The 13,419-nt window shown below is 45.5% G+C and overlaps 1 protein-coding gene across 1 annotated transcript in view; it reads right to left on the bottom strand.

Moving 5' to 3' along the window:
* LOC128979902 (ubiquitin-conjugating enzyme E2 R2) overlaps positions 1 to 13,419 on the bottom strand; it is a 222,663-nt gene that overhangs the window by 55,925 nt on the left and 153,319 nt on the right. Inside the window, exon 2 of the mRNA XM_054398299.1 lies at positions 8,075 to 8,161. Within this exon, the coding sequence (XP_054254274.1) occupies positions 8,075 to 8,161 (87 nt within the window). The remainder of the gene's footprint in view (positions 1 to 8,074; positions 8,162 to 13,419) is intronic.

Here is a 13,419-nt window from a genome sequence, read left to right as displayed (position 1 = left end):
CTTGCAGGTTCTGTGTGATTGTACTCAGGATGACCTGTTCCATAACCTTGCCTGGCACCGAGGTCAGGCTGACATGTCTGTAATTTCCTGGTTCCTCCTTCAGGCCCTTTTTGTGGATGGGCATCACATTGGCCAGTCTCCAGTCATCAGGGACCTCACCTGTGAGCCAGGACTGCTGATAAATGATGGAGAGTGGCTTGGCCAGCTCATCTGCCAGCTCTCTCAGCACCCTAGGATGGATCCCATCAGGTCCCATGGACTTGTGAGGATCCAAGTGGGTCAGCAGGTCCCTTACCGCTTCCTCCTGGATTACAGGGGGACTATACTGGTCCCTGACTCCATCTGCCAGTTCAGGAGGCCAGTTGTCCTGCAGACAGCCTGTCCCACTATTGAAGACTGAGGCAAAGAAGGTGTTAAGTACCTCTGCCTTTTCCTCGTCTTTTGTTACTATATTCCCCTCCACATCCAATAAGGAGTGGAGGTTGTCCTTGCCTCTTCTTTTACCATTAATATATTTATAGAAATATTTTTTATTCTCCTTTACGGCCATGGCCAGTCTAAGTTCTAAATGGGCTTTTGCCTCTCTAATTTTTTTCCTACAAGACTTAGCAATGTCCTTAAACTCATCCTGGGATACCTCCCCTTTTTTCCAAAGGTGATACACCCTCTTTTTTTCCCTTAATTCCTTTAGAAGCTTCTTGCTCATCCAGTCCGGTTGTCTCCCTTGTTGGCTCCTCTTCCGGCACATGGGCACAGCCTGTTCCTGTGCCTTCAGGAGTTCTTTCTTGAAGTCAGTCCAGCCTTCCTGAACCACTTTGTTTTTAAGGGCTGTTTCCCAAGGAACTTTCCGAGTTAATTCCTTGAATAAGCCAAAGTCTGCCCTTTGGAAGTCCAGGGTGGAGGTTTTGGTGCTGTCCCTCCTGGTTTCACCATATATTGAAAACTCAATTATTTCATGGTTACTGGACCCCAGGCAGCCTCCCACCACCACATCTCCCACCAGCCCTTCTCTATTTGTACACAGCAAATCGAGCAGGGCTGAACCCCTGGTAGGCTCGTGTAACAGCTGGGATAAGAAGCTAGCTTCCATACACTCCAGGAACCTTCTAGACTGCCTCTTCTCTGCAGTGTTCAGTTCCCAGCAGATGTCTGGCAGGTTAAAGTCACCCACAAGAACAAGGGGAATCGATCTTGAGGCAGCCTCCAGCTGCTTAAAGAAAATTAAATCAACCTCTTCTTCCTGATTAGGTGGTCTATAACAGACCTGTTATGGAAAGGGATAACATCCTACTAGAATCAAATAAGGCTGCTTTCTATCACCTCATCCCTCAGCCTGTATCGATAATGAGGATTGTTCCATTTCAGGTGCAGGACCTTGCACTTGCTCTTGTTGAACCTCATGAGGTTCACCTGGGCCCTCCTCTCCAGCTTGTCCAGGTCCCTCTGGATGACAGCTCATCCCTTTGGTGTATCAACAGCACCACTCAGCTTGGTGTCATCTGCAAACTTGCTGATGGTGCACTTGATCCCGCTATCTATGTCATTGATAAAAATATTAAACAGTACAGGTTCCAGTATGGTCCCCCAAGGGACACCACTTGTCACTGCTCTCCATCTGGACTTCCAGCCATTGAGCACTATTGACCATCCAGTCAATTCCTTGTCCACTGACCAGTCCACCCATCAAGTCTGTATCTCTCCAGCTTGGTGAATAGGATGTTGTGGGGGACCACTTCAAAGGCCTTGCAGAATTCCAGATAGATCACATCCATAGGTCGGCTCTTGTCCACTGACATAGTTACTTTATCATAGAAAGCCACTAGATTGGTCAGACAGGATTTGCCCTAGTAAAGCCATGCTGTCTTGCTGGAATCATAGAATGGTCTGGGTTGGAAGGGACCTGTGATGGTCACCTAGTCCAAAACCCTGCTGCAGTAAGCAGGGAACTCCTCAACTAGATCAGGATACTTGTGGCTGGGAAATCAGGATAAAAGGAGGTTGCGTCTTCCAGCAATTTGAGAGACTCCACAGGGATATGCCCTGTGAAATCTCCCTTTATTCAAAGGACTTTATTACAGGTCTCTGTCTCCTTGTGAACACTAACCTCTAACGATGAAAGCTTTCCATAGAGATCCAAAGTTTAATACAAAATGTGTAGATGTGTATTGTGATTATAATTTTCATAAGTATAGTAATCTCCTGTGTAAAATCAACTATCATGAAAGCTGCTAGCATTAAGATGGTTCAACTTACTGATTATACTCCTTTGGAGAAGTAGGATCAGGAGGATGATAACCCAGTTGATGTCCCTGGTACTGAGTTCTTAATTTGAGCCCAAATTTAAGTGTGTGCATGTGACAGCAATCAGGGGAGTGGAAGCATAAAATAATGGGGAAAAAATACTTAGCCTGATGTTACTGATAAACACATAGTGACCAGAGCAGGCACAGGGGCTGGGTGGAGACCTGGTGGTCTGTGTTGTCATGGCACTGAAGAGAATGGAAGGGGAAAGGCAGAAGCCCACCACTCCATTCTTCCACTTACCACCTGCAACACTACTGACCAGAGAAGTCGCACCGAAAAACCCTAAGAAATGTCTTGTGCAATTGATAAAGGAACAACTGGTTGACCACCAGGAATGATGGCTTGACTGCAGTCTCCCCCCCCCCCCCCCCGCACAATTGTAGATAATGAGGTATAAATATTGCCCCAATTTCATATCTCATTTGGAGGGGATCGAGTTTAGCTGGGACAGATTGATGAGTTTTTGGAGCTATATAGCAATTCTGTAGTTTAGCGCACTTATCACTGGCAATCTTAAAGAATCTGTGTATGCTGCATGTAAATAAACTGTGCTATTCGTTCACCCGATCACTTCTTTTGAATGCAGCTGGACCTACAGCAGACAGGCTGTTTGGGTATCTGATATCAGGCCTATAATACCAACAACTGGCATACCCAGCTGCCCCTAGCCACTCTAATCTCAGAGGACCATTCAGAATGCAAGGGGGTTTATCTCTTACCAAATTTATCCTTTGCTAAATGCAACAGCCACCATTGGCCCTTGAGCTAGTCCGTCAGCAGAGTATCACACCATGCTGAGATGCACTAGACATATCCTCATTAGAAGACTTCCCCCAGTGCTTTGGTCCATGACAATTTTACCTTAAAATCTCTCTAAGCAGCCTGTGCTCTGCATCATGAAGACAGTACTTTCAAGCTAGGGGAGTCCTGCTTTCTAAAAAGCAGTTCTATAAAATCATTCTCTTTCTGTACTCGCTATATAGTTGTACCATGATCCAATCATGAACTTGATAGCCCAGTGTTACACTTTGAACATGACCCATACAAGCACTGAACTAAGGGACACTTCAAACTGGCTATTAGACATTAAAGTCCAAAGGTATCTGTTCAGTCTGGTCCCAGGATGACCAGGCTGTACATGACTCCTCCTCAATCATAGAATCATAGAATGGTCTGGGTTGGAAGGGACCTCCAAAGGTCATTTAGTCCAACTCCCTCTACAGTAAGCAGGGGCACCCTCAACTAGATCAGCCTGCCCAGAGCCCTGTTGAGCCTCACTTTGAATATCTCCAGGGATGGGGCCTCAACCACCTCCCTGGGCAACCTGTTCCAGTGTTCTACCACCCTCATAGTAAAGAACCTCTTAACATCCAATCTAAATCTGCTCTTTTCTGGTTTGAAGCCATTGCCCCTCGTCCTATCACTACAGGCCCTTGTAAACAGTCTCTCTCCATCCTTGTAGGCCCCCTTCAGGTACTGGAATGTCCTTTTCCTCAGGGCTGCTTTCTATCACCTCATCTCCTCGTCTGTATTGATAGAGAAAATTGTTCATTCCCAGGTGCAGAACCTTGCACTTGCTCTTGTTAAACCTCATGAGGTTCACCTGGGTCCACCTCTCCAGCTTGTTCAGGTCCCTCTGGATGACATCCCATCCCTCTGGTGTATTGACACCACCACTCAGATTGGTATCATCTGCAAACTTGCTGATGGTGCACTCGATCCCACTGTCTGTATCATTGATAAAAATATTAAACAGCACAGGTCCCAGTATGGACCCCTGAGGGACACCACTTGTCACTGCTCTCCATCTGGACTTCGAGCCATTGAGCACTACCCTCTGGATGTGACCATCCAGCCAATTCCTTATCCACTGAACAGTCCACCCATCAAATCCATATATCTCCAACTTGGCAAGCAGGATGTTGTGGGGGACTGGTGGCTCGGGAAGCTTGGGTGCGATGCATTTCACTTCTCTGGCCATGCGGTGTCACCGTACGGCTGTCAGTGTGTGCCTTTAGATGGTTTTCCTTGCCAGAACTGGAATTCCAATCAGAACTCTCAGAGTTGGAGGCATTTTCAAATTTGAAGTTTGCAGCTTTTTCCTGGGATTCCCTCTCAGGCTGCGGTGGGATGTAGCCTTGTCGCTGGCTTGAGTTACAGCATTGTTTTTCCACGGCTTATGGCAATGCTGAGGGCTTAAATCACAGCCTGAGTCTGAACCAGACTTAGTAAGCGCTGTGCCTTTAAAGTCATGGTGAGTTCCCGGGCTGGGTCTGTTGCAGACAGGCTGTGCATGTCTGAATTGGAGCCTTTGTTCCCCTGCTTGCCTTTCAAATTGCTATGTATCAGGAAATTCAATCTGCTGTGGTCTGTGGGATTGTGCAGGCTAATTGCTGGTGTGTCCCCAGCAGGGCTGAGTCAGATTTCGCCTTTTGTAGGGAAATTCACTGCTGGCAAAGATGGGAGCTTCCTTGCCTGAGGGTGTGAAGCCTGGTGTAGCTTGCCAAACCGGTTCGGTGGCTGCTTGCAATTCAGGGTCCCTTCTCAGGTTTCCCTCCTTTATTAGTGGTGAAGGGGGAGGAGAAGCTAAGTCTCCACTGCGTGGTAGCTGCTGCCTCTGGGTGCCTGGAGCTGTGCTGTCGGGTTGGTTTCCCAAAGCTGGATGGCTGAAGCTTTCGGTTTCAGGCAGGCTGTGATCACAGAGCCCTAGTTGGGATGATCTGGTTTCGCTCACAGGCTGCTGTGGGGCAGCTGAATAAAAATCAGCTGGCCACTGCTTATCAGTTTGATCAAGCAGGGTGGGGGAGGCTGGCTCCCATGGATCATAAAAAAAATCATTTACTGGTCCTCTGAATGCTTTAAAAAAGGCATTTGGTTGCAGTTGCGCCTTGAAGGCAGCTATGGATTCTATTATATGCAGCTCAAATAAATCTTGAACTCTCTCATTCTGTGTCTCTGACTTTGCTAGTTCTCTAATTGAAAAACCTTTTGGTCAAAATTTTTGAATTCCTCCAGCATCTGGACGATGCAGGACCCCATTAGCACAGCATGTTCGCTGCTGGGTTCACTAGCACTCTCAGCTAGCTTTTCAAAAATGCAATCTGGATTTTTGCAATTTTCTTTTGCCCATTCCAAATCTGAAGTTGCAATTATGTATCCCAAATTGTGGAAATATTCCACTGCTGTACACCCTGCTCGCTGCACCAGAAATGTCATAGTCATTAATATGAATTATGAAGTACAAAATAATAATAATAATAGCAAAAATTATTAATAACTTTTAAACAGTATATATATGCAGATTCTAGTGTATGATTGTGGGTATAATTCCATAAATAATTTTGAACCAAATTAGAAAAATACAAAATGGTTATTCAATTAGAGAACTGGGTGCGATCTGCTGTTTGTCCACCAGGGGTAGACTTGGCAGGCACCTGGTGGCTGAATACAGTGGTGAAGCTAGGTGTCAGAGCACATACAACTAAAAGAACCTTTCAAAGAGACTTAAACCAATGTTTTACTCACAAATTATGGCTCTGGGCATAACCAGGTGCTGCCGCTTTATAATCCACAGGTTACAATATCACGTGGGCTAAAGCATGGGGATTTTTAAACAGAACCAAAACTGGTGTTAAACACGAACACTGGAGAAGATGCAGTTTCACTTGCCAAGCTGGTTGCTAAGCTGGTTGCTGTGGAGGCTCAAGGGGTTCAGTGGGTACCGTGGCTGGCTCTGGGGGTGGTCCCTTCCAGACGTGGTGGAGGCAGCTTTCTCCTGCTGCTGCAGGGGTGTGGCGTGGAGGCTGCCTGAGGCTGGTTCACGTGGAACAGGCTATGGGCAATTCCCTCGGTGCTGGTGGCACTGTGGAGTCTGCAGGATACTGTGGGGGAGCAGTTCCGCGGCGCTGTGGAGTCTGCAGGATACTGTGGGGGAGCAGTTCCCCTCCTGAAGCAGCTGGAGAGCATGGGGGTGGTGCAGAGCAGCTTTTCCCCTGGCTCAGCTCAGAATGAAATGAGAGTGGCTGATTCCTCGGCGGCTGCTTTTCCCGTTTCTAGGGGTAAGGGACAGTCCTTTATGAGTCTGTCTGGGGCACTCACAGACGGTCCCGGCAGGGCACAGATTGTGCTCTGGATCGCCCTGGCGCTTGGCTTACAGGGATGTGGAGCGATGAGCAGCTCCTTCTCCCATGATTTAGCGGCTGGCACAAGAGCAGCTGGGCATGGTTCTGGCTTTGCCAGCAGCAGACGCATGAAGGGCAGCTTTTGCTTGCAGGTATGCAGCTTTGTGCTTGCAGCAGACACTCTTAGAACTGACGAAAGGGATTCAGGCAAGTTCTCCCTGGGGTTTGGCTTCCTGGGTCTCTGTCCCTTCAGGGAGTGGTTAGGCAGCTTCTTCCTACCAGCGGGACTGCAGATACAACACTAAGCTGGCTGTAGTTTCAGTGCAGCTTATGCGAAGGACTCTTTGCTGGTTCCCAGGTAAACTGAGGAATGATGGCTGTGGTAGTTTTAGGCTATGTCTTTAAAATGTTTTCACAGATATTGAACAGAAAGTAGAATGTAAATAAACCACTACTGGGTGTAAAAAGGAAAATAATGATAATTCTAAACAATCCCATTGGAGAGATATCTACCATAAGATTTAGTTCCCAAAACAATCTCTCTTCTCGCTTCCTCAGGCTGGGAGATACTAACTTTGTGCTTCTGCTGGCTTCTGCTTGACCTTGGCTGCATTGTTTTGGCTAAGTCTAACGTTTCTCTGCTTCTTTCTCTTGTCCCTTTTGTACAGGGGGTTAAGGGGGAGGCAGGGGGGGAGAAGCTGTTGCAGCTCCCCTGGTCTTTGGCCGGGGGGGTCCTTGTGCTGTTTATTAATTGTAAATACCTGTAAATATTGTACATCTTATATATTTGTACATATTCATTGCATTTCATTGTAGATTGTAGTTTTGCTTGTAAATACAGCTTCCATTTGCTTCCAACTGAGCTGGTCTGGAAAATTTAATGTTGGGGGGGAATTTCCAACCCACCACAACAGCAGTTCCTGGGTAGCAAGGCTTCTCTCCGGACTGCAGACAAAGGCAGAACTTGTGCATGAGGGCAGAGCATGTGCAAGAAGCAAGAGCAAAAGAGCAAGTTGTTTGCAGTTTTGGGTAAAATTTATAATTTGCCTGTCCCTTCTTCCATTTACTGTCCCTTCTTCCATTTCCAACTTGCCCTTTAGTTTGGCTAGCAGATCACAACTCAGCTATGATGGTCTGAGTTGTGGACTCAGCTAGACTCCATCTCTGGTTCTTTCTTCTGCACTTGGAACACCCCAAGTCCAAACCCTTTCATCACAGGCTGACTGCTGCAAAAGACTGTTTCCCACTATTTCATACCTCATCACAAAATTTTGTAGGATATACTGAAATTAAAAATGTATTTGAAAGGTATACAAACAATAACTAGTTGCCTAAGTAGCACAGTAAAGCAAGACCCCATACACCAGGCTTAATCCAAGAATTCCTTATAATTGCCACCACTCATGGCATGATGCCTCAGCTGGGGCTGCCTCCTGCACTTGCAATTATGAGGAAGGCTACATCTCTGCCTACAGGAACAGCATTTCCTACAACATTTTGATTTAACTCTGCAACCATGAGAGTGACATTTAAACACAAACAGTTGCATCACTTCAGACATTTAATACCTTCAACATTTCCAGAAGTTTAAAGACTGAAAGCCTTTTCATATGCCTGAGAAAAAAAAAATAGTTTAAAAAACACCTTACCTCATAAATGTTGGGGTGCCACATTTTAGTCAGGAATCTGAAGGTAGGTGGTGAATATGGATAGTCAATAGGAAATTTAATGTGAGCCTGGAAAAAAAACAAAGTTTGTTTTATGAAATAGAACAAAGAGAGATCAACAAGCAATCATTGCAGTGAAAACCTAGAAAAAAACAAACATTTTACATTAAGTCCATTAAATAGTTGGTTTTATATATCAGTGCACATGTAGATTCACAGTATGACTCTACAATTTCTTACGCTCAAAAACTAAAAAACAGGCCTTTACATGGGCTGGTAATGCTTAGGAAAAAAAGCCAAAGTCCTAATTCAAGCAGGACTATCCAACAACTGTTGTTCAATGGGATAAAATATATTTGAAAAACTAGAACTCAAAATATAATCACCATCTTGCTAACTAAAAATATTTGCTAAGGTGATCTGATTTACAGAATCATAGAATGGTAGGAGTTGAAAAGGACTTATGGAGATCATCTGGCCCAACCCACCTGTAGAACAAGTTCATCTAGATCAGGCTGCAAAGGAATGAATCCAGATGGGTTTTGAATATCTCCAGAGAATGAGACTATGCAAACTCTCTGGGAAGCCTGTTCCAGTGCCCAGTCACCTTCAAGGTAAAGAAGTTTTTCTTTATCTTCAGATGGAACTCCCTGTGTTCTAGATTGTGTCTGTTGCCCCTTGTCCTATCACTGGACACCAGTGAAAAGAGCCCAGCCCCATCCTCATGGCACCCTTTAGATATTTACATGCATTTATAAGATGCCCTCTCACTCTTTTCTAGGCTAAACAGTCTCAGGTCTCTCATAATAGAGATGCTCCAGTCCCCTAATCATAGTCATGGTCCTCCATTGGTGTGGTAGTTTTAAGACTATACCTTTAATTTATTTTCACAGAGTTTGAGCAGAAAAGTAAAAGAATGTAAATAAATCACTATTGGATGCAAGAAAGAAAAATAATGATTATTCTAAACACTTCCATTGGAGAGAGAGAAACCTTTAAGATTCAGTTCCCAAAACAAAGTTCACTCTGTTCAGCCTGTCTGGTGTTTTTCTGCTGGGCAGTCTAGCAGAGTGCTTCTGTGTTTCTCTTCTGGCTTTGCTTTGGAGATAACACACCTGCACACTGACCTTGGCTAAGTTATAATGACCTCTCTGCTTCTTGTCTTTCTTCCTTTTGCCAGGGGGGGTCTGGAGAAGGGAGGGAAGAGAGAGGCAGAGGGACAGCTTTCCTGGCTTTGGCCAGGTGGGGTCTGTGCTGTTTCTGTTAATTGTAGTTATTTGTAAATACTGTAAATACTGTATATTTGTGTATATTCATTGCATTCCATTGTAGACTGTAGTTCTTGCCTGTAAGTACAGCTTCATTTGCTTCTGAACTAAGCTAGTCTGGTGGTGTTAATGTGGGAAGGGAATTTTAGCCCACCACAACACTCTTCCTCAAACTAAACAGTCCCAGTTCCCTCAAGTCATAAGACTTATTCTCTAGGCCCTTCACCAGCTTAGTTGCTCTTCTTTGCACCTGCTCAAACACCTCCATGTCTTTCTTGTATTGAGGTGCCCAAAACTGAAGACAGTACTCAAGGTGTGGCCTCACCAATGCCAAGTACAGGGAGGCAATCACTTCCCTACTCCTGCTGGTCACACTATTTCTGATACAAGCCATTAACTATGCAGTTTCTCCAATCTTATAAACTGTGTATTAAGCAGCCACACTGATGTGGCACAAAAACTGGAAAGCTTGTTTCACTCTTTCAAGAAGCCGTGAAACATTACACTTTTTGATATAATGCCAGGGGGGTCTGGGGAAAGCAGGGAAGGGAGAGGCAGGGGGGCAGCTTTCCTGGCTCTGGCCAGGAGGGTTTTGTGCTGTTTCTGTTAATTGTACTTATTTGTAAATATTGTAAATACTGTATATTTTGTATATATTCATTGCATTCCATTGTAGACTGTAGTTTTTGCTTGTAAATACAGCCTCGTTTTCTTCCAAACTGAGCTAGTCTGGTGTGGTTAATGTGGGAGGGAAATTTCAACCCACCACAGTTGGACTCTCTCCAGTAATTCCCTGTCTCTCCTGAACTGGGGAACCCAGAACTGGACACAGTACTTCAGATGTGGCCTCACTTGGGCAGAGTAGAGTGGGAAGAGAACCTCCCTTGACCTGCTGGACACACTTAGTGCACCCCAGGATACCACTGGTCTTCTTGGCCATGAGAGCACATTGCTGGTTCACGGTTATCTTGTTGTCCACCAGGATTCCAAGGTCCTTTAACGTGGAGCTACTTTACAGCAGGTCAACCTCTAACCTGTACTGATACATGGGGTTATTCTTCCCCATGTGCAAGACTCTACACTTGTCCTTGCTGAATATCATGAGGTTCACTTCTGCACAACTGTCCAGCTTGTTCAGGTCCTGTTGAATTGAGACACAGCCTTCTGGTGTGTCAGACAATCCTCCCAGTTTTATATCATCAGCAAACTTGCTGAGGGTACACTCTTTCCCATCATCCAGGTTGCTGATGAAGACATTGAACAAGACTGGATCCAGTACTGACCCCTAGGGAAGACCACTAGTCACGGGCCTCCAACTAGACTCTGCACTACTGATCACACCCCTTTGAGCTCTTTAAGCCAGTTCTCAATCCACCTCACTCTCCACTCATCTAACCCACGCTTCCTAAGCTTACCTATGAAGATGTTATGGGAGACAGTGTCCAAAGCCTTGCTGAAGTCAAGGTAGACAATATCCACTGATCTTCCCTCATCTACCCAGCTAATCACACCATCATAAATGGCTATCAGATTGGTCAAACATGATTTCCACTTTATGAATCCATGCCAAATACTCCTGATAATCTTCTTTTCCTCCACGTGCTTAGAGATGCCCTCCAGAATGAGCTGTTCCATCACCTTTCCAGGGATGGAAGTAAAGCTGACTGGCCTTTACTTTCCTTGTTCCTCTTCCTTGTCCTTTTTGAAGACTGGTGTGTCGGTGCGAGCTGAAATTCCACCCCCCACCGACAATAACAAGGCTAGCCCAGTCTGGAAGCAAATGAAGGCTGTATTTACAAGCAGAGTCTAAAATCTATGATGAAATGCAATGAATATGTACAAATATACAAAATTCACAACACTTACAAATATATACAATCAACAGAAAAGCACAACCGATCTCACTTTGCTTCCCCCCAAGGGGACCCTCCCAAAGGGGCCTCTCTCTCCCAGGAGCTTCCCCCTCAGACCCCCCTTGGACAGAAAGCAGAGTTAGTTAGAGCAGAAAGTTGTTAACTTAGCTGCCAAGGTCAGTGTGTTATCTTCGGCCAGAAGAGAAGAAGAAACAGCAGCCAGACAGCCCAGCAACTGCCCCCACTGCCGAACGCAGAATGTGCAGAGTGCCCCCCTTTGTTTTGGGTAATACTTCTTAAACATTTCTATCTATCCAATGGAAGTGTTTAGAACAATCAGTATTTTGCTTTCTTACACCCAATAGTGACTTATTTATACTCTTTCACTTTCTCTGTTCTGAACTTTGCAAGGAAAAATTAAAAAGACAGTTTCAAACCATCACAACTGGAGTGACATTGGCTTTCTTCCCCTTCTCAGGCACCTCTCCTGTTCTCCATGACTTTTCAGAAATGGAGTGTGGCTTAGCAACAACCTTATCCAGCTCCTCAGCACTCATGGGTGTGTCCCCTCAGGGACTATGGATCTGTGGCTGTCCTGCTCACCTCTAATCCAGTCCTTCTTAACTAAAGGAGAGTCTTCCTTCCTCCACACTTTCTCTTATCTCCAGGGACTGGGATTCCTGAGGGCTGGCTTTAGCAATAAAGAGTGAAGCAAAAAAGGCTTTTGGTAACTCCACCTGCTCTATATCCTCCATTACCAGGGCACCCACCTCATTCAGCAGTGGGCCCACATTTTCCCTAATCCTCTTTTTGCTACTGATGTACTTGAAGAAGCCCTTCCTGTTGTCTTTCACATCCTTTGCCAGATTTAATTCCTGCCATGGTAGGGCCAAAACAGGCCCAGCACAAACCCAGACAGGCCCTAAGGTGTCTAGACATGGTCCCCCTCTTCCCCCTCCTTCCTGCAGAAAGTCAGGGCAATGCGGGAAAAGGAACAAAGGGGACAGGACCTGTGCATGTCTGGTAATCAAGTTGTTTACCTGGGGTAAGAGCATGTGTACTGGCCACTGCTCCCCCAGAAACAAGGCCTTTGTTTCTACCTTTTATGGCCACAACCTGTCAGAACCATTTTCATTGGGCAGCTATATGCTGGCCCAAATGTATCTTGGGCAAGATATATATACAGGCTGATTTGTAGTCACCTTTGCCTTGCCTTCAAGCCTTGCCTTGCTCAAGCTGTGCTTGAATTGCCGCCTCGGACCCATCTTGCATGAACCTGCCTCGAGTGCCTGGTCCAAAGCCTGGGATAAAGCCACGAGCCCGCAACACAGCAAGCTGGAGAAGCCACAAGCTTAGGAGCCAAGCCTGCTTCCCCTTGCACCTGGAATCATGCCATGCCTCAGTTTACCCAGGAACAAAGCAAGTGCCCGTCGCAAAGAACGCATTGTTAACCACCCGCCATCCGCTGAAGCCAAATCAGCCGTGGGACAACGTGGCACCCTTCTTGCCAGCAACCTGCCGGACCAGTGCCATACAAGAGTGACCCAAAGCCTCAACAGATAACACAGCAGCAGCATTCCCCGTGTGGGTAGAATCAGCTGTGAGTAATTAATTCATTTCCTCTTGGGCTTAAGGGTTTTTACCAAGTCTCGCCCCCCCCTGCTGTGGGTGAGCGCTCTTTTGCTCCTGGGAATCCTCTCTTGCCATGTTATTTCTTCCCAGTTTGCATAGAATTGTTGTATTTTGCCTGAAGACTGTACATTCCTATTGTAAATATATATCCCAACTGTACAACAATCCTATTTAACAAGTTTTGGGAATTTTTCATATTAATAAAGGGTTACTAGTATTTTTACTAATACCCATTTGCTATATTGTTTGATATCGTTTGTTGGTTAAGTGTAATCCCTTAAGAGCCATTTAGTACCTGGGTACAGTTTAACTTAGATTGGCATTTATTTTTGCCTTGTAAACTTTATTTTACGAGAACAGAGTGCCAGGTAGACAGAAAAATGTGGGTTTATGTGAACATAAACCCTAAACAATTTTCCAGGCACAGCAAGGAAATGCCTTGTCACCACACTGTTAGAATTTGAAGGGGAAACTTTAGCCTAGTTCCTGACTGCAAAGACTGAAAGTATAATAGAATGACCAGTGTATACAAAAGAAAAATAATGATTGGATTGCTAATGGGGATGCAGAAGCA

Source organism: Indicator indicator, assembly GCF_027791375.1.
Source record: "Indicator indicator isolate 239-I01 chromosome W unlocalized genomic scaffold, UM_Iind_1.1 iindW_random_scaffold_59, whole genome shotgun sequence".
Taxonomy (NCBI): Eukaryota; Metazoa; Chordata; class Aves; order Piciformes; family Indicatoridae; genus Indicator; species Indicator indicator.
The sequence above is the reverse complement of the archived record's forward strand: the minus strand, read 5'-3'. Positions and strand labels throughout refer to the sequence as shown.